The 27,447-nt window shown below is 35.7% G+C and overlaps 1 protein-coding gene across 1 annotated transcript in view; it reads left to right on the plus strand.

Moving 5' to 3' along the window:
- The window catches only part of PKHD1 (PKHD1 ciliary IPT domain containing fibrocystin/polyductin), a 1,710,134-nt gene that overhangs the window by 316,720 nt on the left and 1,365,967 nt on the right, over positions 1-27,447 (plus strand). The window contains exons 23-24 of the mRNA XM_053709557.1: positions 14,676-14,814; positions 14,910-15,064. Coding sequence (XP_053565532.1) covers positions 14,676-14,814; positions 14,910-15,064 — 294 coding nt within the window. The remainder of the gene's footprint in view (positions 1-14,675; positions 14,815-14,909; positions 15,065-27,447) is intronic.

Consider the following 27,447-nt stretch of genomic DNA (forward strand, 5'->3'; position numbering starts at 1 on the left):
ACCCCAAAATAGGTACTCACATTTCCGGAAGTCCAGCAGGAACGGTCTTCTTCCAGTCCGCTCCATCTGCATCCAACGTGGGACCACCTTCAATCTTCTTCCTGGAGGTATGGAGCTGTCTTCCCCGATGCGTGGATCTGGAGCGGTGGTCCTCAGCGGCGAGGAGGTTCCTCTTCATGCGATCTCCGCCGCACACTTTAGATTGAATGCAAGGTAACCCTTTTATAATTGAGTTACCTTGCATTCCTATTGGCTGACATTTTCAAATCAGCCAATAGGATGAGAGCTGCTTAAATCCTATTGGCTGATTTGAACAGCCAATAGGATTTATTATTATTATTATTCTTTATTTATAAAGCTCCAACAGGTTCTGCAGCGCTGCCCATAGGTACAAAGATAAAAGTACAATGGAGAAACAATACAATGAAAGACAAAATTTTACAGACAAATACAGGGGGAATTGAGGTCCCTGTTCCCGTGGGAACTTGCAATCTAGATGGGTAGGAGGATGAGACACAGGAGGTGGAGACTGCAAAGGTGAGAATGATATTAGTGAGGAGATAGATGAGGACAACTGTTAAGTAACTGAAATTAATTTGTTACTGAGTCGGGGGATAAGCTTCCCAGAACAAAAAGGTCTTTAGGGAATGTTTAAAGGAGGAGAGGTTAGGTGAAAGTCTGACAGTTTGAAGAAGTGCGTTCCAGAGGGTTGGTGCCACACGAGAGAAGTCCTGTACATGCATGGGAGGAGGTAATAATAGAGGATGCAAGGAGCAGGTCATTGTTGGATCTTAGGGGGCGGGCTGGGGTATATTTGTTGATGAGTAAGGACAGGTAGGGTGGGGCAGCATTGGTGAGGGCTTTGTAGGTCAGGGTGAGAATTTTGAATTTAACTCTGATGTGAATGGGGAGCCAGTGAAGGGACTGACAGAGAGGTGAAGCAGAAATAGAGCATTGAGAGAGGTGGATTAGCCTGGCAGATGCATTTAGGATGGATTGAAGGGGAAAGAGGTGGGAGAGAGGGAGGCCAGTTAGTAGGTTATTGCAGTAGTCAAGTCGGGAAATTACCAGGGAGTGAATTAGCTGTTTCAGCGCTCAGAAACGGATGAATTTTGGAGATATTGCGTAGATGCAATTAGATGAGGGGAATGATTTTGAATCAAGTGTGACTCCAAGGCAGCGGACTTGGGGTGATGGGGAGATAGTGGTGCTGCCAACAGTGATATAAAAATTAGAAACTTATATAGAGTTAGAGGGGGGGGGAGTAGAGTTAAGCAGCTCTCACCCTATTGGCTGATTTAAATATTTCAGTCAATAGAAATGCAAGGTAAACCAAACATAAAATGGGTACCTTGCATTCAATCTTCAATGTGCGGCAGAGATCGCATGAAGAGGAGGCTCCATGCTGGATGTAGTCGTTGCTGCCGGTCCTGCTCAGATCCGTGTGGCCACAGCTCCGCGCCACCAAGATGAAGATAGAAGATGCCCCTGCGATGGATGAAGATGTCGCCGCCTGGATGAAGACTTGTCGCCGCCTGGATGAAGATGGATGTCCGGACTTCAGGAACTGTGAGTACATTTTTTGGGGTTAGAGTTAGTTTTTTTTTTAGGGTTATTGGTAGTTTATTGTTATATTAGGGAGTGTTTTTATTTAGGGGAGGCTTTTTTGTTTTAATAGGGGTATTAGATTAGGTTTAATTTTTATTATTTTTGATCATTTCGTTTATTGTTTTTTGTAATCTTAGATTTTTTTTATTTTTCGTAATTTTAGTGTTTTTTTGTAATGTTAGATTTTTTAAATTTTTTGTAGTGTTAGGATTTTTTAATTTTGTAATTTAGGATTTTTATTATTCGTTTATTTTAGTTTTTTAAAATAGTAATTTTAGGTTAATTTATAGTTTAAGCTTAGTTTTTTTTTTATTTCACAGGTAAGTTTTTATTTATTTTAAGGTAGTATATTGTAACTTTAATTTAAAGTTAGGGGGTGTTAGGTTTAGGGGTTAATAGTTTAATTTAGTGTGTCACGATGTGGGGGCTGGCAGTTTAGGGGTTTATAGGTTTAGTTTAGTATTTGCAATGTGGGGGGCTGACAGTTTATGGTTTAATAGGTTTATTATAGTAGTTACGATATGGGGGGCCGGCGTTTTAGGGAATAAAAGGTTTATTATAGTAGTTGCGATGTGGGGGGGTGGCGGTTTAGGGGTTAATAGGTTTATTATAATTGTTTCGATGTGGGGGTCGGTGGTTTAGGGGTTAATAGGTTTATTTAGTTTTGGTGATATGGAGGTCGGTGGTTTAGGGGTTATTTTAGTATTGACTATGTGGGTGGGTGGGTGGGCGACCGGCGGATTACGGTTAATAAGTTTAATAAAGTATTTGCAATGCAGGGAGATGGTGGTTTAGGGGTTAATAGTGTAGTTTATGGGTGTTAGTGTACTTTGTAACTTTTGTTATGAGTTTTGTGAAACATTTTTGTTTAGAAAAATCCATAACTACTGGTCTCTGATTGTGGAATGGTATAAGCTATAACGCTAGCGGAATAGCCGGACAGCACAATCTATAATAGGGCTGCAACTAACGATTATTTTCATAATCGATTAATCGGCCGATTATTTTTTCGATTAATCGACTAATCGGATAAAAAATAAATAAATATTTTTTTTCCTATATTTAAAATAAAATCCAAATACTGAGTGTTACAAATATAAACTTCCACTAAAACTTTACATTAACATAACTGTTGGTCCAATTTTTTAAGCAGCAGAACACATTTTTATAATTAAGTAAAACAATACCAAAACTGTTTGAAAAAAGGTAGAACTAATAAGATATAAACTATCACTGTTTAGAACATTCTGTTTTTCACTCTTTCAGAAACTTTGCATTGAAATGCAAAAATGTCAACATGACCACATGTTCCTGGCTGAGGCCGGCTCTCTTTTTTGCAAACTATTTTGCCTGCAGCAGAGAAGAGGCGCTCAGATTGTGTTGAGGTGCCTGAGATGCATAAGTAGGGTTTTGCCAATTTCACCAAGTTGGGCTATTTATCTTTGTTAGTTCTCCACCAATGCAAGGGGCCTCTCAACAAAGTAAGCCTGGACTTCATTTTAACATAAAAATATCTTGAATATCTATCTGAATGCAGTGATAAATAACCATCTATAAGGTTAGGAGGGGAAATATCTAGTGCACTCTTAAAATAACAGATATATACTTACAGATGTTGAATTTGGTACATATTCCAATTAATAAAAAAAAAATAGAAAATGCAAAAGGGCTAATGACTATATCAGTAACAGGACACATCCTTACACATTTATCTATAGAGTACATATATCAGCAATTGCAAGCTATCAATTCATATAACAAATGCCATCAATCTAGGGCTAGGTGTAAATAACAAGCTCGGCACTATATCATGCAAAGCACAGTCCCAAATCACCTGACTTTATATAAACGATCCAAATTATGACTCTTATTTTAATTCTGGTTTGCACATAAGACAGTAGTTGTAAACTTAAAAAGATACTTATAGTGTCCTGAAAAAGTGAAAAGTAAAATGTCTGTAGACATCCTTTAGGCTTAGGGCATAACCATTAAACACAATACCATGTGCAGGAGCTTATTGGTGTAAAGCGACTGGTGCTGTGCACAGATCAACTAATTGCAAACCAACTAATCGATTATGAGATTCGTTGACAACTATTTTCATAATCGATTATTATCGATTATGCCGATTAGTTGTTGCAGCTCTAATCTACAATATGGGTGAGCTGAATATTCCACACTCAAAAGCCATTTTTTGAGTGCGGAATGGAAAGTTGTGGTATAGGCTAAAACGCTAGCGGTATAGCCGTATTGATGCGAATACAGGAGACCTGTCATTTGCGCGCAAAGGCCAATTTTTCAGCGGTATTGTCGTACCTCAAAACTTGGAATTTGGCCCAATATGCAGTATCACATATGATTTTGACAGCTTCCTCTTCCACATGTTTACTCTATTCTAACCTTTAATCCACTAATACAGTGATACCAGGCTTAAAGCTGGGTAATTTCTGTGAGCAGCCATTACTGTATCATCAGTAACAGTCATCTGCTCAATATATTCAGCTGCTATGTACATTGTTATTTAAATAGTGTATTTTTTCAACAATCATGCTTGGTAAAAAGTGATTTTAGTGCATCTCAGATGCCAAGGAATGGACATTCATGTATTAGTTCATTAATTACTAGAAAGTAACCATGACTATTAAAAATATATCTTTTTATTTCTACTGTGAACTGCATTGGGAGAAAACTCAAGAAAAAAAATGATCCTTACACCTATCTGATCAAGAAGCCAATGTTCATGGAAGACCCACAGTCCAGTCCCTCATTTTAAATATAGGGAGCGTCTTTTAAAGCAGAAGGAGATGTGGTGGGTGCACAAACTGGAAACACTGACACCTAAAGGGCTTAATAGAGATTATGATTTGTCTTGTTTCTTCTAATGTTTTAATAGGGATCAAATTAGATTGTATTTAATCTCTTCTAAGAAATTTAGTCTGTTATTCTAGCAAAATCCTAACATGTTTTGAAGTTACATATAAGCTTTTTTAACTGATTATTTAGTAGGTGCTTATCACCTGTTTTCTATAATATATTGTTTTTTTTTGTATATGTAAATTTGGTATAGGTGTATGTTGGCAACTGGCCACTAGAGGGAGCCCATCTCCCAATTAGTGTGATGAAGGCGCCAAGATAAGGGTATTTAAATGTGAGTTAGGCCACTGTAAACTACCAAGCATGAATAAGAAGCTGTGACCCCCAAACGTCACTATGACTCTGTGTCATTAAAACTTTTTTAAGTGCTGAAGACCCTGCTTTGTGTTTCTACACGTTTCAGGACTGGGCAGCGTCCTGAGGTCGTTCGTGCACTTGTACCTGTGAGTGTGCTGTTCCCATTATCTGTTTTGCTCATTTAAAATATTGGTGTTGATCACAATTGGCTTGTTAATGGGTGCAGAAAAGCCCTTTTCACTGTCAATGCAATCACTATCATCCATTTTTCATCGTTTATCAGCTGCACCTTTTACAGCTGTGGTTTGTTGAAAACTAAGTCCTTTATTTAACATTTACCAGTCCTGTTTGTTCTGATCATAATCCAAATGCTAAACACTTAAAGAGATAGTCTACTTGATTTTTATTATTGTTTAAAAAATAGATAATCCCTTTATTACCCATTCCCCAGTTTTGCATAACCAACACTGTTATATAAATTTACTTTCTACCTCTATGATTACCTTGTATGTAAGCTTCTGCAGAACCCCCCTTTATTTTAGTGGGGTTTTTTTTACAAACTTGCATTTTAGATAATCAGTGCTGACTCGTGCATATCTCCATGGGAGTGAGCACAATGTTATCTATATTCACACATGAACTAGCACTGTCTGACTGTGAAAAGCTAATAAAATGAGATAAGAGGTGGTCTGCAGGGGCTTAGAAACAGACAGATATTTAGAGGTTATAAATTATATTAATATAAATGTTGGCTGTGCAAAGCTGGAGTAGTAAAGGTGTTATCTATCTTTTTAAAAAATAAAAAAGCAGACTTTTCCTTTAACGTCACACTTAGGGCCTGAGAAATCATGAAACATTTATGGGATTTTTTTAGACTTTATATTGTAATGTAGGTGTCTCTATTTCACATCATTAACCCTGCAGAGTGAGATAAATATCTTTCAAATTAAAATTTGTATTCCTAGCATTTTTTAGGGACCACTCCATGGTGACGAGATGTCTTAGATCATCTCACCTGAGCGGAGAGCTTTTGAATATCAGGCCCTTACTGAGACATTTATCACTTATTGAATTCACAGCTAAAACATATATGGACTTATATATACCCCAGATCAGTGTTCCCTCTAAGGTTCTGTGAGCGGCCCAGCATTGAAACAATTAATAAGATAACCATATTTTGCAGTCTGCGTTTGCAGGTTGTGGTTCACTAATTAACTGTTTCATTGCTGGGTTGCTAGCAAAATTGGCCTTAAAAGGAAACACTGCCCCAGACATAACATTTTGAATTATTAATGGGTACTCCAAAATGTTTTTTGAATTTAACACTTGTTTTACATATGCGCAGAGCTCACTGCGATTGCCAAAACCATATTGGATGACGTTAGCAAGCACGTTCACCAAACAGCTACAAAGACTGCCTGCTCAATAAAGTAAACAAATACAAAAACACTTTTACACAAAAAAAAATGAGCAAAATCAATAACCTAACAAACACATACCCCCTGCACCCATAATGTTCATGTTCAAATCCCTTAAAGAGACAGACATGTTTTTGAGACAAAGAGACAAAAGATAGTAATAAAGCGCTGGGAAGCAAGGAGGGGACAAATGGATTATTTTAGATACTGCCTATCATAGATCGGATCTATTCAATTTAAAAGTAAAAATAATGTCTATTCGCAAATAACCTGTTTAAAATATAAGAATTTTAATATGGTACCAACCTAGGATATCTCTAAAATACAACAACAGCATAAGCATAAAATAGTATTTAAAAGCATATAAATACGTGACCGGTCACTGTAAATAAGACACAAAAAGAGGGCAAACAAAGACAAAAAAGTCCACTGTTTTTTGAGTACAGCAGGTGAATTGCACACATCCCCTATTAGCGTCACTACGCTGTTAAAATCAACCTGTGATGAAATTGCTAAACCAGTTTGTTTGTCTTTAATCATGTACATTATTTGTTAATTGATATCACAAGATGAACTAATCAAAAATTATGATTTTGTGTCATTTCCGGGAGATACAAATTTTAAGCTTTAGGGATAATTTTTGGTTGGGGTTTACTGGAAAAACAGACTGACATTGGTCCAGATTATGAGTTGAGCGCAAAATATCGCTTACGCTAAAACGATATTTGTGTTCAACTGAGTAATATCAGTGCACGCATATGCACAAGAGTGCGCTTCCATAGGCTCCAATGAGAGCCTCATTCTGATGCCATCAGAAACGGCACAGAACCTAAGCGCAGTGAAGGGGGTAAGTAGCACATCGATGTCAGCAAATTTAAATATATATGTATATGAATATATACATATATATTTATGTGTTAATATGTGTATTTATACATATTAACACATAAATAAATATATATATATATGCATTAGTGGTTCAAGTGAACAGAGGCACTCGCCGTGTATCAAGAAAATTGTGCTTTATTTTAATCCCATTTGAGTAAACGTTTTCGGGCTGTGATGCCCGTCATCAGACTCCTGAAATTACAAAACAGCATATGCATATATATTTAAATTTGCTGGCATCGATGCGCAACTTACCCCCTTCACTTCGCTAAGGTTCTGTGCCGTTTCTGATGTGTGCAATTCAACTGCTGTATATTTACTGGGAACACACAGTTCCAATAGACTGCAATGTAAAGGCACTTTTTTCTAACACCCCACTGACTCCCGCCGATCTTTAACCCCTTAAAGGACACTTAACACCTGTCTTCTAATAATCCCTAAAACTTACGTTTTCTTATTAATAAAAATAAAATAATCACTGCTGTCTATTTTATCTGTTCCTCTTACCCCAAACTGTTGAAGGAGATTGTTTTGAAGTACAGTGTTGATCCAATTCTTGATTTCCTGTGTAAGCTGCCATATTGTAACGCATGTTTCAGGGTCACAGTAGTCACATGCTCATAATGCAGTGACATGACACGCACAGCATGTTACTTAGAGAATCCATCTGTCTGCAGCATGTGAGCTGCAATCTCTGAAGATACATATTTATTTGTCACAGTATAAATGAATTAGCTTTCCCCATCTATTTATATTCACACACATTATGCAGCACAATTGAAATAAAATGCTTTATAAGCACTGTTTATGTTTTTAACGCCCCCATAGTTTTACTCTTACTGCCCACAAGTTTTATGCTCTAAGCAAAAGCCGTGTGCAGTTTTCAGGCACTATTGTCGTAAATCATTTGTAAGCTCCGTGATGGAGAGGGAGGCTCTTAGACAAGCTGCAGAAGACTTCTGCTTCTCATGAGCACTTGTACCAGCTAACTGATCAGTTAGTAATGATAGACTGTTTTATTTACCAGTGTGATCTGCTCCTGTCACAACCTCTGCCAAGACACAGAGGCCTAGTTATCAACGTGTCAACTTACCTGCCTTCGCCGGCCCAATACGCCTGCCTAAGCTCGCCTACCATCGCCGCCGCGGACCTGCAAAATTTCGCCTAAGTTATCAATAAATCTGTCAAAAAGCTGCGCACCAAGTACGGGGCGATGAGCAGCGGACTGTGAGAGTTATCACTCATCCGATCTCGCTGCTCTTTGGCTTTTTCCCAGCTTTATTGCTAGCCTGTCACTATGCACCCACACTAAACGACACTGTTCTACCCCCTATACCGGCGCCTCCGGAGCCCCCCGCAACTAAATAAAGTTACTAACCCCTAAACCACCGCTCCTAGACCCCGCCGCAACTCTTATAAATGTATTAACCCCTAAACCGCTGCTCCTAGACCCCGCCGCAACTCTTATAAATGTATTAACCCCTAAACCGCCGCTCCCGGACCCCGCCGCCACCTACATTATACCTAGTAACCCCTATCCTGCCCCCCCCCCATACCGCCGCCTTCTATAATAAAGTTATTAACCCCTATCCTGCTGATCCCGGACCTCGCCGCAACTAAATGAATAGTTTAGACCGTCGCCACCTATAATAAATTTATTAACCCCTATCCTGCCCCCCTTACACCGTCGCCACTGTAATAAAATTATTAACCCCTAAACCTAAGTCTAACCCTAACCCTAACACCCCCCTAACTTAAATATTAATTAAATAAATCTAAATAGTATTTAAATAAATTAATCCTATTTAAAACTAAATGCTTACCTTTAAAATAAACCCTAATATAGCTACAATATAAATAATAATTATATTGTAGCTATCTTCGGATTTATTTTTATTTTACAGGCAACTTTCAATTTATTTTAACTAGGTACAATAGCTATTAAATAGTTATTAACTATTTAATAGCTACCTAGTTAAAATAAAGAGAAATTTACCTGTAAAATAAAAACTAACCTAATTTACAATTACACCTAACACTACACTATAATTTAATAAATTATTTATATTTAAAAATAAATACTTACCTGTAAAATAAACCCTAAGATAGCTACAATGTAATTAATAATTACATTGTAGCTATTTTAGGATTTATATTTATTTTACAGGTAACTTGGTATTTATTTTAGATAGTTAGAATAGTTATTAAATAGTTATTAACTATTTAATAACTACCTAGCTAAAAGAAATACCAAATTACCTGTAAAATAAATCTTAACCTAAGTTACAATTAAACCTAACACTACACTATCATTAAATTAATTAAATAAATTAACTACAAATAACTACAATTAAATACAATTAAATAAACTAACTAAATTACAAAAAATAAAAAAAGCTAAGTTACAAAAAATAAAAATAAAAAGTTACAAACATTTAAAAAATATTACAACAATTTTAAGCTACTTACACCTAATCTAAGCCCCCTAGTAAATTACAAACCCCCCCAAAATAAAAAATTCCCTACCCTATTCTAAATTAAAAAGTTCAAAGCTCTTTTACCTTACCAGCCCTTAAAAAGGCCTTTTGCGGGGCATGCCCCAAAGAATTCAGCTCTTTTGCCTGTAAAAGAAAAATACAACCCCCCCAACATTAAAACCCACCACCCACATACCCCTACTCTAACACAAACCCCCCTTAAATAAACCTAACACTACCCCCCTGAAGATCATCCTACCTTGAGTCGTCTTCACTCAGCCGAGCCACCAATGGAACCGAAGAGGAGATCCGGAGCGGAAGAAGTCATCATCCAAGGGGCGCTGAAGAAATCTTCCATCCGATGAAGTCATCTTCCAAGCGGCGCTGAAGAAATCTTCCAGCCGATGAAGTCATCTTCCAAGCGGCGCTGAAGAAATCTTCAGTCCGATGAAGTCATCTTCCAAGCGGTGTCTTCAATCTTCATCCATCCGGAGCGGAGCGGAGTGGAGCCATCTTCAAACGAGCCGACGCGGAGCCATCCTCTTCTTCCCGATGACTACCGACGAATGGATATTGCTTTAAGGGACGTCATCCAAGATGGCGTCCCTTCAGTTCCGATTGGCTGATAGGATTCTATCAGCCAATCGTAATTAAGGTAGGAAAAATCCGCTCCGGATGGATGAAGATTGAAGACGGCGCTTGGAAGATGACTTCATCAGATGGAAGATTTCTTCAGCGCCACTTGGAAGATGACTTCATCGGATTGAAGATTTCTTCAGCGCCCCTTGGATGATGACTTCTTCCGCTCCGGATCTCCTCTTCGGTTCCATTGGTGGCTCGGCTGAGTGAAGACGACTCAAGGTAGGATGATCTTCAGGGGGGTAGTGTTAGGTTTATTTAAGGGGGGTTTGGGTTAGAGTAGGGGTATGTGGGTGGTGGGTTTTAATGTTGGGGGGGGGTTGTATTTTTCTTTTACAGGCAAAAGAGCTGAATTCTTTGGGGCATGCCCCGCAAAAGGCCCTTTTAAAGGCTGGTAAGGTAAAAGAGCTTTGAACTTTTTAATTTAGAATAGGGTAGGGTTAATAACTATTTAATAGCTATTGTACCTAGTTAAAATAAATTGAAAGTTGCCTGTAAAATAATAATAAATCCGAAGATAGCTACAATATAATTATTAGTTATATTGTAGCTATATTAGGGTTTATTTTAAAGGTAAATATTTAGTTTTAAATAGGATTAATTTATTTAATAAGATAAATATTATTTAGATTTATTTAATTAATATTTAAGTTAGGGGGGTGTTAGGGTTAGGGTTAGACTTAGGTTTAGGGGTTAATAATTTTATTACAGTGGCGGCGGTGTAAGGGGGGCAGGATAGGGGTTAATAAATTTATTTTAGGTGGCGACGGTATAGGGGGGGCAGGATAGGGGTTAATATGTATCATGTAGGTGGCGGTGGGTCTGGGAGCGGCGGTTTAGGGGTTAAACTATTTATTTAGTTGCGGCGAGGTCCGGGATCAGCAGGATAGGGGTTAATAACTTTATTATAGAGGGCGACGGTATAGGGGGGGCAGGGTAGGGGTTAATAGGTATCATGTAGGTGGCGGCGGGTCTGGGAGTGGCGGTTTAGGGGTTAATACATATATTATAGTTGCGGCGGGGACCGGGGGCGGCGGTTTAGGGGTTAACATATTTATTATAGCTTGCGGTGGGCTCCGGGAGCGGCGGTTTAGGGGGTAATACATTTATTTCGTTGCAGCGGTGTAGGGGGGGCAGATTAGGGGTGTTTAGACTCGGGGTACATGTTAGGGTGTTAGATGTACACATTTTCCATAGGAATCAATGGCATGTCTTGCAGCAGCGAACATGAACTTTCGCTATGGTCAGACTCCCATTGATTTCCTATGGGATCCGCCGGAAAAGTGCCGAGCGTACCTGCTAGTTTTTTGATAACTAGCAAAAGTAGTCAGATTGTGCCACACTTGTGTGCGGAACATCTGTAGTGACGTAAGAATCGATCTGTGTCGGACTTTGCCCGGCGGATCGAAGCTTACGTCACAAAATTCTACTTTTGCCGGTCTCTAGCCTTTGATAACTAAGGCGAATCAGCCTCGCCACAAATACGCTGCAGAATTCCAGCGTATTTGAGGTTGACGGCTTGATAACTACCCCCCACAGTCACTAGAGCAGAACTCTGTCTGTGATCATCAGAGGGTGTGACAAGAGCAGATCACACTGGTAAATAAAACAGATGATCATTACTAGCTGATCAGTTAGCTGGTACAAGAGCTTTACATAAGCAGGAGAGTTCATGAGAAGCAGAAATCTTCTGCACGGCCACAAAGTATATCCAGTTCCAGCGTGTCTGAGAGCCACCCTCTCCCCCTCCCTCTCTCCCTCACAGAGCTTAAAAAATCATTTACGACAACTGTGCCTGAAAACTGCAAACGGCTTTTGCTTAGACTAGAGCATAAAACTTGTGGGCAAGAGTAAAACTGTGGGGGAGTTAAAAACAAAAACAGTGCTTATAAAGCATTTTATTTCAATTGTGCTGCATAATATGTGTGTATATATAAATAGATGGGGAAAGCTAATACATTAATACTGTGAGTGACAAATTAATAAGTATCTTCAGACACTGCAGCTCACACACTGCAAACAGGTGTAACAAATAATATGCTGTGTGTGTCATGTGACTGTATCATAAGCATGTGACTGCTGTGCACCTGTAAGGTACGTTACAATATGGCAGCTTACATAGTAGAATCAAGCACTAGATCAACACTGTACTTCAAAACAATCTTCGTCAACAGTTTGGGGTAAGAGGAACAGATAAAATAGACAGCAGTGATTATTTGAATTTTATTAATAAGATAAAGTAGGTTTTAGCAATTTTCATCAGGTGTTAAATGTCCCTTTAAAACTTCTTATTGCTATATTGCCTCTATTTTGGGGGCATTTGGGGCACATTTAGAAAATTAACCAGAGATCTGATCTCTGGTTAATTTTCTTGAGAACTAATTGCTAGCTTGCGGCAGCAATAACCAAATTTGCCTGTTTGTGTGCACCCAATAAATTAACCCTCCACTTGTAATCTGTTCAGAAATCATTATCTGCTAAAAACAAATTAAAAAATGTAAGCAACCCCATTATTAGTAGCTCCAATAAGAGAATTAGTATTGGAACATACAAAGGGGTAGATTTAACAAGCAGCGGATGCGGCTTTCTATGCCTGAAGTTTCAGGCTCGCTTGAAACGTAAGGTAAGAAGCAGCAGTCGCAAGATCACTGCTTCTTAACTTCTCCGCCACCTAATTAAATTATCCTGATCCGATACGATTGGGATGATTGACAACCCTGCTAGCAGCCGATTGGCTGCGAGTGTGCAGGGGGCGGCATTGCAGAAATGCTTGTGCAATGTTACATGCCGACAGCTTGTCTTATCTTCGGCTTATTTTATCTTCGGTCCCGCGCTAAGAACTTAGCACAATTTGGTATTACAAGTGGGTAGTAAAAAAGGTTAACCAGAGAATCTTAATGCTGACAACATTCTTTTAGCATGCCCAATACTTCTAAGGGATATTGCAGGGATTGCTATTAGCGCTTTTATTGCAAGTGGTGATTTAAATGTTCTGGTCGAACACCATACAAAATATTGCTGAAAAATTTTGCTCTTTTGGAGACCTGAAGTAAACAAGTATAGCTTAATAATTTGCATAAAAACACATGACAATTATATATATATATATATATATATATATATATATATATATATATATATATATATATATATATATATATAATTAAGTATTTAAGTTATATTTATTTTAATTATTACTTCTAAAATAAATGTTTATTAATAAAAAAAAGGGTTTTAAAGTGGATATAAAGGAATATGTTCTATGACATATATGTGTATACATCACCATTGGCTTAGCGCTGGAGCGATAGCTGACACGAGTTTGCACACAACCCAATAGAGGTCTATTATGTGAGGGGTTTACTGGACCCTCACTATTCAACAGAGCATCTGAGACTATTTCTTGAACACTATTATTATTAGCAGTTTTTTGTAGAGTGCCAACAGATTCCATAGCGCTATAAACATAGGTATGATATGCAAGCTAACATTTATAGAGAACAAATGAGTAGAGGGCACTGCACTGTTGTAAATCAGTTCTCATGAAGGGGATCTACAAAACAGCTGGGTTTGTAGGTTTACATGCTAAGGGAGTTTAATGGGATGACAGAAGGATGAGAGGAAGGAACTGAGGTCAGAAAAGGTCATTGTACACTGTATGCATCCCTGGGCAGTAGAGTATTTAACTAAACTAGGGGAGAGCCTTGTGGACCAAGGAAAAGAGTTCCACAAAATATGTAGACGGAAATGTGGGAGATAACAAGAGAGGAAGAAAGCAGGAGATCTTGAGCAGAACAAAGAGAACGGGAGGGAAAGTATCTGGAGACGTGTTCTGAGATATAAGGGGAGCAGTTTTATTGAGGGCCTTGAATGTTAGAGTCAGGATTGTTTTTTAATTCTGGAAGCAAGAGGAAGCCAGTGAAGGATTGGCAAAGAGGTGTAGCAGATGATGAGGGATGTGTAAGGAAGATCAGCCTGGAAATCCATTCATTATGGATTGTAAAGGAGATAGAAGGCAGCTAGGAATACCAGAGATTATGGAGTTGCAATAGTCAAGGCGGGAAATGAGAGAGTGTATTAACACTAAAATATAAATGTTATATATAGAGTATGTGTGTGTGGATGTGTATGTATGTTTAAATTGTTTTATTCTTAAAATGTAATGATATACTAGTGTTTAAAACTAAGGAAAGAACTTCAGTACTTCAGCGATGGTTTAAGCACCATTGGATAGCTAGAGTGATAGCTAGCATGAGTTTTCAGCACACCCAAATATAAGTCTATTATGTGAGGGATTTACTGGACTCTCACTATCCAACAGTATACCTCTAGACTATTGCTTGAATTCTAAAATATTGCTATTAGCTTGAAAACAAAAATAGAAGAGCTATTGATTTAACATGAGCGATGTTAATGCACAATATTTTTGCACTACATTTGTAATCTTGACCATAATGTTTTATCTTTGTTTCAGTTTTGCAAATCATCCCTGGACCTGCTCGCCCTGGTGGTCATCTGCTTGAAACAGTTACTGTTACTGGATCATACCCTACATATAACCTAATTTCTTTAGTGGCCAACTGCGCCCAACAACTTCCTCTTATAAAGATTTGGTAAAATGTTGTTTTTGCAATTTGAACATAATTATCCGGTGTTTCAATATCATAGATAGGTAGTTATTTATACATCTGATTTTTTTCTTTTTAAGTGGGGCTTTATTGGGACCTGCAACAGATAATTATCTACATCAGTCACTGAGATCTGAAGATGAAACTATTGCTCTTACTGTGCAAAGATTACAAGAAGCATCACCCCCTATTGGAGGAACATTTTCCATCCGTTTATTGGAAACTATTATACCAGGTAATACCGAGCCAGTGGTCCTCAAGCCACAGTCAAAAAATCAGAGTGTACCTTAAAAGTGCAACATTTCTTTTGCTTTGCATGACTAAAATAGGAATAGATAGATGCTGTCTGAATTACATTACCATTGTATGTTTCCTACTGTGTCATTTTATATTTCCTACTGCACCATTTTATATTTCCTGTCGACTGGTACCGCATTGAAAGTCAGTAGTTAAGAGTTTTACACTACAACGCCATTGCATAAAACTCTTAACTAAAGTGCTAAAAAGTACGCTAACACCCATAAATGGCCTATTAACCCCTAAACCGAGGCCCTCCCACATCTCAAACACTAAAAAAAAAATGTAACCCCTAATCTGCTGAACCGGACATCGCCGCCACTATAATAAATATATTAACCCCTAAACCGCCGCACTCCAGCCTCGCAAACATTAGCTAAATATTATTAACCCCTAATCTGCCGGCACTAACATCGCCGCCACCTACCTACATTTATTAACCCCTAATCTGACACCCCCAACGTCGCCGCCACTATATTAAAGTTATTAACTCCTAAACCTAAGTCTAACCCTAAACCTAACACCCCTAACTTAAATATAATTAAAAGAAATTGAAATAAATATTCCTATCATTAACTAAATTATTCCTATTTAAAACTAAATACTTACCTATAAAATAAACCCTAAGCTAGCTACAATATAACTAATAGTTACATTGTAGCTAGTTTAGGGTTTATTTTTATTTTACAGGCAAGTTTGTATTTATTTTAACTAGGTAGAATAGTTAGTAAATAGTTATTAACTATTTACTAGCTACCTAGCTAAAATAAATACAAAAGTACCTGTGAAATAAAACCTAACCTAAGTTACAATTACACCTAACACTACACTATAATTAAATTAATTCCCTAAATTAAATTCAATTAAATACAATTAAATAAAATTAGCTAAAGTACAAAAATAAAAACAATAAATTACAGAAAAAAATAAACAAATTACAAGATTTTTAAACTAATTACACCTAATCTAATCCCCCTAACAAAATAAAAAAGCCCCCCCAAAATAAAAAAAGCCCTACCCTACACTTAATTACAAATAGCCCTTAAAAGGGCCTTTTGTGGGGCATTGCCCCAAAGTAATCAGCTCTTTTACCTAAAACCCTCCCAATACCCCCTTAAAAAAACCTAGCACTAACCTCTTGAAGATCACCTTACTGGGAGAAGTCTTCATCCAACCGGGCCGAAGTCCTCAACGAAGCCAGGAGAAGTCTTCATCCAACCCGGGCGAAGTGGTCCTCCAGACGGGCAGAAGTCTTCATCCAGATGGCATCTTCTATCTTCATCCATCCGGCGTGGAGCAACTGCATCTTCAAGACATCCGACGCAGAGCATCCCCTTCCTTCCGACGGCTAACACTGAATGAAGGTTCCTTTAAATGACATCATCCAAGATGGCATCCCTTCAATTCTGATTGGCTGATAGAATTCTATCAGCCAATTGGAATTAAGGTAGAAAAAATCCTATTGGCTGATGCAATCAGCCAATAGGATTGAAGTTCAATCCTATTGGCTGATCCAATCAGTCAATAGGCTTGAGCTCGCATTGTGCTTCATACCGCACTCCAATATCAGCGCTGCTTAAGTCAGCGGTGAGCTGGTTGTACGTGCTCGTGCATGATTTCCCCATAGACATCAAAGGGGAGAGCCGGCTGAAAAAAAGTCTTACATCTGTCAAAAAGCAGCGTAAAGCTCAGTAACGCAGCCCCATTGATTCCTATGGGGAAACTAAATTTATGTTTACACCTAACACCCTAACATGAACCCCGAGTCTAAACACCCCTAATCTTACACTTATTAACACGTAATCTGCCACCCCCGATATCGCCGACACCTACATTATATTTATTAACCCCTAATCTGCCACTCCAGACATCGCCGCCACCTACATTATATTTATTAACCCCTAATCTGCCACCCCCAATGTCGCCACAACCTACCTACACTTTTTAACCCCTAATCTGCTGCCCACAACATCGCCACAAACTACATAATGTTATTAACCCCTAATCTGCCGCCCCCAACATCGGCGCCACTATAATAAACATATTAACCCCTAAACCGCCGTACTCCCGCATCACAAACACTAGTTAAATATTATTGACCCTTAAACCTAAGTCTAACTGTAACACCCCCTAACTTAAATATAATTAAAATAAATATAAATAAAACCTATAATTATTACCTAAATTATTCATATTTAAAACTAAATACTTACCTGTAAAATAAACCCTAAGCTAGCTACAATATACTACTAATAGTTACATTGTATCTATCTTAGGGTTTATTTTATTTTACAGGCAAGTTTGCATTTATTTTAACTAGGTAGAATAGTTACTAAATAGTTATTAACTATTTAATAACTACCTAGCTAAAATAAATACAAATTGACCTGTAAAATAAAACCTAACCTGTCTTACACTAACACCTAACCTAACCATACAATTAAATAAACTCCCTAAATTAAATACAATTAACTAAATTCAAAACAATTAACTAAATTACAAAAAAATACTAAATTACAGAAAAAAAATTACAAGATCTTTAAACTAATTACACCTAATCTAATAGCCCTATCAAAATAAAAAAGCCCACCCAAAATAAAAAAAAAACCCTAGCCTAAACTAAACTACCAATAGCCCTCAAAAGGGCCTTTTGCGGGCATTGCCCCAAAGAAATCAGCTCTTTTACCTTTAAAAAAATATACAAACAACCCCCCCAACAGTAAAACCCACCACCCACACAACCAATCCCCTAAATAAAACCCTAACTATGCCCATCCAAATGCCCTGAAAAGGGCATTTGGATGGGCATTGCCCTTAAAAGGGCATTTAGCTCTATTGTGGCCCAAAGCCCTAACCTAAAACTAAAACCCACCCAATACACCCTTAAAAAAATCCTAACACTAACCCTCGAAGATCCACTTACCAGGAGAAGTCTTCATCCAAGCAGCAAGATGTCCTCAAAGAAGCCAGCAGAAGTGGTCCCCCAGATGGGCAGAAGTCTTCATCCAGACGGCATCTTCTATCTTCATCCATCCGGCGCGGAGTGGGTCCATCTTCAAGACATCCGGCGCGGAGCATCCTATTCCAATGACGACTACCCGCTGAATGAAGGTACCTTTAAGTGACGTTATCCAAGATGGCGTCCCTTAGATTCCGATTGGCTGATAGAATTCTATCAGCCAATCTGAATTAAGGTTGAAAAAATCCTATTGGCTGTTCCGATCAGCCAATAGAATGTGAGTTCAATCCTATTGGCTGATTGCATCAGCCAATAGGAATTTTTTCAACCTTAATTCCGATTGGCTGATAGAATTCAATCAGCCAATCGGAATCTAAGGGACACCATCTTGGATAACATCACTTAAAAGTACCTTCATTCATCGGGTACACAAAATATGTAGACGGAAATGTGAGGAGATAACAAGAGAGGAAGAAAGCAGGAGATCTTGAGCAGAACAAAGAGAACGGGAGGGAAAGTATCTGGAGACGTGTTCTGAAATATAAGGGGAGCAGTGTTATTGAGGGCCTTGAATGTTAGAGTCAGGATTGTTTTTTAATTCTGGAAGCAAGAGGAAGCCAGTGAAGGATTGGCAGAGAGGTGTAGCAGATGAAGAGGTATGTGTAAAGAAGATCAGCCTGGAAATCCATTCATTATGGATTGTAAAGACGATAGAAGGCAGCTAGGAATACCAGAGATTATGGAGTTGCAATAGTCAAGGCGGGAAATTATGAGAGAGTGTATTAACAGTAAAATATAAATGTTATATATAGAGTATGTGTGTGTGGATGTGTATGTATGTATGTTTAAATTGTTTTATTCTTAAAATGTAATGATATACTAGTGTTTAAAACTAAGGAAAGAACTTCAGCGATGGCTTAAGAACCATTGGCTAAATGGTGCTTAAGCACCATTAAGCTAATTAATTGCATCATCCAATAGGATTTTTTCAACTTTAATTCTGGTTGGCTGATAGAATTCAATCAGCCAATCGGAATCTAAGGGACACCATCTTGGATGATATCACTTAAAGGTACCTTCATTCGTTGGGTAGTTGTTGTTGGAAGAGGATGCTCCACGCCGGATGGATGAAGATAGAAGATGCCGTCTGGATGAAGACTTCTGCCCGTCTGGAGGACCACTTCTGCCTGTCTGGAGGACCACTTCTGCAGGCTTCGTTGAGGACATCTTGCCACTTGGATGAAGACTTATCCCGGTAAGTGGATCTTCGGGGGTTAGTGTTAGGGTTTTTTAAGGGTGTATTGGGTGGGTTTTATTTTTAGGTTAGGGCTTTGGGCCACAATATAGCTAAATGCCCTTTTAAGGGCAATGCTCATCCAAATGCCCTTTTCAGGGCAATGGGGAGCTTAGGTTTTTTAATTTAGGGTTTTATTTGGGGGGTTGGTTGTGTGGGTGGTGGGTTTTACTGTTGGGGGAGTTGTTTGTATTTTTTTTTACAGGTAAAAGAGCTGATTTCTTTGGGGCAATTCCCCACAAAAGGCCCTTTTAAGAACTATTGGTAGTTTAGTTTAGGCTAAGGTTTTTTTACATTTTGGGTGGGCTTTTTTATTTTGATAGGGCTATAAGATTAGGTGTAATTAGTTTAAAGATCTTGTAATTTGTTTTTTATTTTCTGTAATTTAGTGTTAGTTTTTTTGTAATTTAGCTAATTGTTTTGAATTTAGTTAATTGTATTTAAATTAGGGTATTTATTTAATTGTAGGGTTTGGTTAGGTGTTAGTGTTTCCTACTGTGTCATTTTATATTTCCTACTGCATACTTTTATATTTCCTACTGTGTAATTTTATATTTCCTACTGCACCATTTTATATTTCCTACTGTGTAATCTTATATTTCCTACTGCACCATTTTATATTTCCTTCTGTGTCATTTTATATTTCCTTCTGTGTCATTTTATATTTCCTTCTGTTTCATTTTATATTTCCTATTGTGTCATTTTATATTTCCTACTGTATCATTTTATATTTCCTACTGTGTAATTTTATATTTCCTACTGCACCATTTTATATTTTCTACTGTGTAATTTTATATTTCCTACTGTGTAATTTTATATTTCCTACTTCACCATTTTATATTTCCTACTGCATCATATTTCCTACTGCACAATTTTATATTTCCTACTGCACCATTTTATATTTCCTACTGTGTAATTTTATATTTCCTACTGTGTAATTTTATATTTCCTACTGCACCATTTTATATTTCCTACTGTGTAATTTTATATTTCCTACTGTACCATTTTATATTTCCTACTGTGTAATTTTATATTTCCTACTGCACCATTTTATATTTCCTACTGCACCATTTTATATTTCCTACTGTGTAATTTTATATTTCCTACTGTGCCATTTTATGTTTCCTACTGCACCATTTTATGTTTCCTACTGCACCATTTTATATTTCCTATGGCGCCATTTTATATTTCCGACTGCGCCATTTTATATTTCCTACTGTGTAATTTTATATTTCCTACTGCACCATTTTATGTTTCCTATTGTGTCATTTTATATTTCCTACTGCACCATTTTATATTTCCTACTGTACTATTTTATATTTCCTATGGCGCCATTTTATATTTCCTATGGCGCCATTTTATATTTCCTACTGTGTAATTTTATATTTCCTACTGCACCATTTTATATTTCCTTCTGCACCATTTTATATTTCCTACTGTACCATTTTATGTTTCCTACTGCACCATTTTATGTTTCCTATTGTGTCATTTTATATTTCCTACTGCACCATTTTATATTTCCTATTGTACCATTTTATATTTCCTATGGCGCCATTTTAAATTTCCTACTGTGTAATTTTATATTTCCTACTGCACCATTTTATATTTCCTACTGCACCATTTTATATTTCCTACTGTACCATTTTATGTTTCCTACTGCACCATTTTATGTTTCCTATTGTGTCATTTTATATTTCCTACTGCACCATTTTATATTTCCTACTGCACCATTAAATATTTGCTACGCTGCTGCTTTATATTTCCTTCTGCACCATTTTATATTTCCTACTGCACCATTAAATATTTCCTACGTTGCTGCTTTATATTTCCTTCTGCTCCATTTTATGTTTCCTTCTTTACCATTTATGTTTCCTACTGCTCCATAGTATGTTTCCTACTGCACCATTTTATATTTTCTACTGTGTAATTTTATATTTCCTACTGCACCATTTTATATTTCCTACTGCACCATTTTATATTTCCTACTGCATCATTTTATATTTCCTACTGCACCATTTTATATTTCCTACTGTACCATTTTATATTTCCTACTGTACCATTATATATTTCCTACTGCACCATTTTATATTTCCTTCTGTGTCATTTTATATTTCCTACTGTGTCATTTTATATTTCCTACTGTGTCATTTTATATTTCCTACTGCACCATTTTATATTTCCTACTGTGTGATTTTATATTTCCTACTGTGTAATTTTATATTTCCTACTGCACCATTTTATATTTCCTTCTGTGTCATTTTATATTTCCTTCTGTTTCATTTTATATTTCCTACTGTGTCATTTTATATTTCCTACTGTATCATTTTATATTTCCTACTGTGTAATTTTATATTTCCTACTTCACCATTTTATATTTCCTACTGCATCATATTTCCTACTGCACCATTTTATATTTCCTACTGTGTAATTTTATATTTCCTACTGTGTAATTTTATATTTCCTACTGCACCATTTTATATTTCCTACTGTGTAATTTTATATTTCCTACTGTACCATTTTATATTTCCTACTGTGTAATTTTATATTTCCTACTGCACCATTTTATATTTCCTACTGCACCATTTTATATTTCCTACTGTGTAATTTTATATTTCCTACTGTGCCATTTTATGTTTCCTACTGCACCATTTTATGTTTCCTACTGCACCATTTTAGATTTCCTATGGCGCCATTTTATATTTCCGACTGCGCCATTTTATATTTCCTACTGTGTAATTTTATATTTCCTACTGCACCATTTTATGTTTCCTATTGTGTCATTTTATATTTCCTACTGCACCATTTTATATTTCCTACTGTACTATTTTATATTTCCTATGGCGCCATTTTATATTTCCTACTGTGTCATTTTATATTTCCTACTGCACCATTTTATATTTCCTACTGTACCATTTTATATTTCCTATGGCGCCATTTTATATTTCCTACTGTGTAATTTTATATTTCCTACTGCACCATTTTATATTTCCTACTGCACCATTTTATATTTCCTACTGTACCATTTTATGTTTCCTACTGCACCATTTTATGTTTCCTATTGTGTCATTTTATATTTCCTACTGCACCATTTTATATTTCCTACTGCACCATTAAATATTTGCTACGCTGCTGCTTTATATTTCCTTCTGCACCATTTTATATTTCCTACTGCACCATTAAATATTTCCTACGCTGCTGCTTTATATTTCCTTCTGCTCCATTTTATGTTTCCTTCTTTACCATTTATGTTTCCTACTGCTCCATATTATGTTTCCTACTGCACCATTTTATATTTTCTACTGTGTAATTTTATATTTCCTACTGCACCATTTTATATTTCCTACTGCATCATTTTATATTTCCTACTGCACCATTTTATATTTCCTACTGTACCATTTTATATTTCCTACTGTACCATTATATATTTCCTACTGCACCAGTTTATATTTCCTTCTGTGTCATTTTATATTTCCTACTGTGTCATTTTATATTTCCTACTGTGTAATTTTATATTTCCTACTGCACCATTTTATATTTCCTACTGTGTAATTTTATATTTCCTACTGTGTAATTTTATATTTCCTACTGCACCATTTTATATTTCCTACTGTGTAATTTTATATTTCCTACTGCACCATTATATATTTCCTACTGCACCATTTTATATTTCCTTCTGTGTCATTTTATATTTCCTACTGTGTCATTTTATATTTCCTACTGTGTAATTTTATATTTCCTACTGCACCATTTTATATTTCCTACTGTGTAATTTTATATTTCCTACTGTGTAATTTTATATTTCCTACTGCACCATTTTATATTTCCTACTGTGTAATTTTATATTTCCTACTGCACCATTTTATATTTCCTTCTGTGTCATTTTATATTTCCTTCTGTTTCATTTTATATTTCCTACTGTGTCATTTTATATTTCCTACTGTATCATTTTATATTTCCTACTGTGTAATTTTATATTTCCTACTGCACCATTTTATATTTCCTACTGCATCATTTTATATTTCCTACTGCACCATTTTATATTTCCTACTGCACCATTTTATATTTCCTACTGTGTAATCTTATATTTCCTACTGTATAATTTTATATTTCCTACTACACCATTTTATATTTCCTACTGCACCATTTTATATTTAGTACTGTGTAATTTTATATTTCCTACTGTACCATTTTATATTTCCTACTGCACCATTTTATATTTCCTACTGTGTAATTTTATATTTCCTACTGCACCATTTTATATTTCCTACTGCGCCATTTTATATTTCCTACTGTGTAATTTTATTTTTCCTACTGCACCATTTTATGTTTCCTACTGCACCATTTTATATTTCCTACTGTGTAATTTTATATTTCCTACTGCGCCATTTTATGTTTCTTACTGCACCATTTTATGTTTCCTACTGCACCATTTTATATTTCCTATGGAGCCATTTTATATTTCCTATGGAGCCATTTTATATTTCCTACTGTGTAATTTTATATTTCCTACTGTGTCATTTTATATTTCCTACTTCACCATTTTATATTTCCTACTGTACCATTTTATATTTCCTATGGCGCCATTTTATATTTCCTACTGTGTCATTTTATATTTCCTACTGTGTCATTTTATATTTCCTACTGCACCATTTTATATTTCCTACTGCACCATTTTATATTTCCTACTGTACCATTATATATTTCCTACTGTGTCATTTTATATTTCCTACTGTACCATTTTATATTTCCTACTGCACCATTTTATATTTCCTACTGTACCATTTTATGTTTCCTACTGCACCATTTTATGTTTCCTACTGCACCATTTTATGTTTCCTATTGTGTAATTTTATATTTCCTACTGCACCATTAAATATTTCCTACGCTGCTGCTTTATATTTCCTCTGCACCATTTTATATTTCCTACTGCACCATTAAATATTTCCTACGCTGCTGCTTTATATTTCCTTCTGCACCATTTTATATTTCCTACTGCACCATTAAATATTTCCTACGCTGCTGTTTTATATTTCCTTCTGCTCCATTTTATGTTTCCTTCTTTATCATTTATGTTTCCTACTGCTCCATATTATGTTTCTTGCTGCACCATTTTATATTTCCTATGGCGCCATTTTATATTTCCTACTGCACCATTTTATAATTCCTACTGCACCATTTTATATTTCCTACTGTACCATTTTATATTTCCTACTGCACCATTTTATATTTCCTACTGTGTAATTTTATTTTTCCTACTGCACCATTTTATATTTCCTACTGTGTAATTTTATATTTCCTACTGCACCATTTTATATTTCCTTCTGTGTCATTTTATATTTCCTTCTGTTTCATTTTATATTTCCTACTGTGTCATTTTATATTTCCTACTGTATCATTTTATATTTCCTACTGTGTAATTTTATATTTCCTACTGCACCATTTTATATTTTCTACTGTGTAATTTTATATTTCCTAATGTGAAATTTTATATTTCCTACTGCACCATTTTATATTTCCTACTGCATTATTTTATATTTCCTACTGCACCATTTTATATTTCCTACTGCACCATTTTATATTTCCTACTGTGTAATCTTATATTTCCTACTGTATAATTTTATATTTCCTACTACACCATTTTATATTTCCTACTGCACCATTTTATATTTCATACTGTGTAATTTTATATTTCCTACTGTACCATTTTATATTTCCTACTGCACCATTTTATATTTCCTACTGCACCATTTTATATTTCCTACTGTGTAATTTTATATTTCCTACTGCACCATTTTATATTTCCTACTGCGCCATTTTATATTTCCTACTGTGTAATTTTATTTTTCCTACTGCGCCATTTTATGTTTCCTACTGCACCATTTTATATTTCCTACTGAGTAATTTTATATTTCCTACTGCGCCATTTTATGTTTCTTACTGCACCATTTTATGTTTCCTACTGCACCATTTTATATTTCCTATGGAGCCATTTTATATTTCCTATGGAGCCATTTTATATTTCCTACTGTGTAATTTTATATTTCCTACTGTACCATTTTATATTTCCTATGGCGCCATTTTATATTTCCTACTGCACCATTAAATATTTCCTACGCTGCTGCTTTATATTTCCTTCTGCTCCATTTTATGTTTCCTTCTTTACCATTTATGTTTCCTACTGCTCCATATTATGTTTCCTACTGCACCATTTTATATTTTCTACTGTGTAATTTTATATTTCCTACTGCACCATTTTATATTTCCTACTGCATCATTTTATATTTCCTACTGCACCATTTTATATTTCCTACTGTACCATTTTATATTTCCTACTGTACCATTATATATTTCCTACTGCACCATTTTATATTTCCTTCTGTGTCATTTTATATTTCCTACTGTGTCATTTTATATTTCCTACTGTGTAATTTTATATTTCCTACTGCACCATTTTATATTTCCTACTGTGTCATTTTATATTTCCTACTGTGTAATTTTATATTTCCTACTGTGTAATTTTATATTTCCTACTGTGTAATTTTATATTTCCTACTGCACCATTTTATATTTCCTTCTGTGTCATTTTATATTTCCTTCTGTTTCATTTTATATTTCCTACTGTGTCATTTTATATTTCCTACTGTATCATTTTATATTTCCTACTGTGTAATTTTATATTTCCTACTGCACCATTTTATATTTCCTACTGCATCATTTTATATTTCCTACTGCACCATTTTATATTTCCTACTGCACCATTTTATATTTCCTACTGTGTAATCTTATATTTCCTACTGTATAATTTTATATTTCCTACTACACCATTTTATATTTCCTACTGCACCATTTTATATTTCCTACTACACCATTTTATATTTCCTACTGTACCATTTTATATTTCCTACTGCACCATTTTATATTTCCTACTGCACCATTTTATATTTCCTACTGTGTAATTTTATATTTCCTACTGCACCATTTTATATTTCCTACTGCGCCATTTTATATTTCCTACTGTGTAATTTTATTTTTCCTACTGCGCCATTTTATGTTTCCAACTGCACCATTTTATATTTCCTACTGTGTAATTTTATATTTCCTACTGCGCCATTTTATGTTTCTTACTGCACCATTTTATGTTTCCTACTGCACCATTTTATATTTCCTATGGAGCCATTTTATATTTCCTATGGAGCCATTTTATATTTCCTACTGTGTAATTTTATATTTCCTACTGTGTCATTTTATATTTCCTACTGCACCATTTTATATTTCCTACTGTACCATTTTATATTTCCTATGGCGCCATTTTATATTTCCTACTGTGTCATTTTATATTTCCTACTGTGTCATTTTATATTTCCTACTGCACCATTTTATATTTCCTACTGCACCATTTTATATTTCCTACTGTACCATTATATATTTCCTACTGTGTCATTTTATATTTCCTACTGTACCATTTTATATTTCCTACTGCACCATTTTATATTTCCTACTGTACCATTTTATGTTTCCTACTGCACGATTTTATGTTTCCTATTGTGTCATTTTATATTTCCTACTGCACCATTTTATATTTCCTACTGTACCATTTTATGTTTCCTACTGCACCATTTTATGTTTCCTATTGTGTAATTTTATATTTCCTACTGCACCATTAAATATTTCCTACGCTGCTGCTTTATATTTCCTTCTGCACCATTTTATATTTCCTACTGCACCATTAAATATTTCCTACGCTGCTGCTTTATATTTCCTTCTGCACCATTTTATATTTCCTACTGCACCATTAAATATTTCCTACGCTGCTGTTTTATATTTCCTTCTGCTCCATTTTATGTTTCCTTCTTTATCATTTATGTTTCCTACTGCTCCATATTATGTTTCTTGCTGCACCATTTTATATTTCCTATGGCGCCATTTTATATTTCCTACTGCACCATTTTATAATTCCTACTGCACCATTTTATATTTCCTACTGTACCATTTTATATTTCCTACTGCACCATTTTATATTTCCTACTGTGTAATTTTATATTTCCTACTGCACCATTTTATATTTCCT

The sequence above is a fragment of the Bombina bombina genome, chromosome 4, assembly GCF_027579735.1.
Source record: "Bombina bombina isolate aBomBom1 chromosome 4, aBomBom1.pri, whole genome shotgun sequence".
NCBI lineage: Eukaryota > Metazoa > Chordata > Amphibia > Anura > Bombinatoridae > Bombina > Bombina bombina.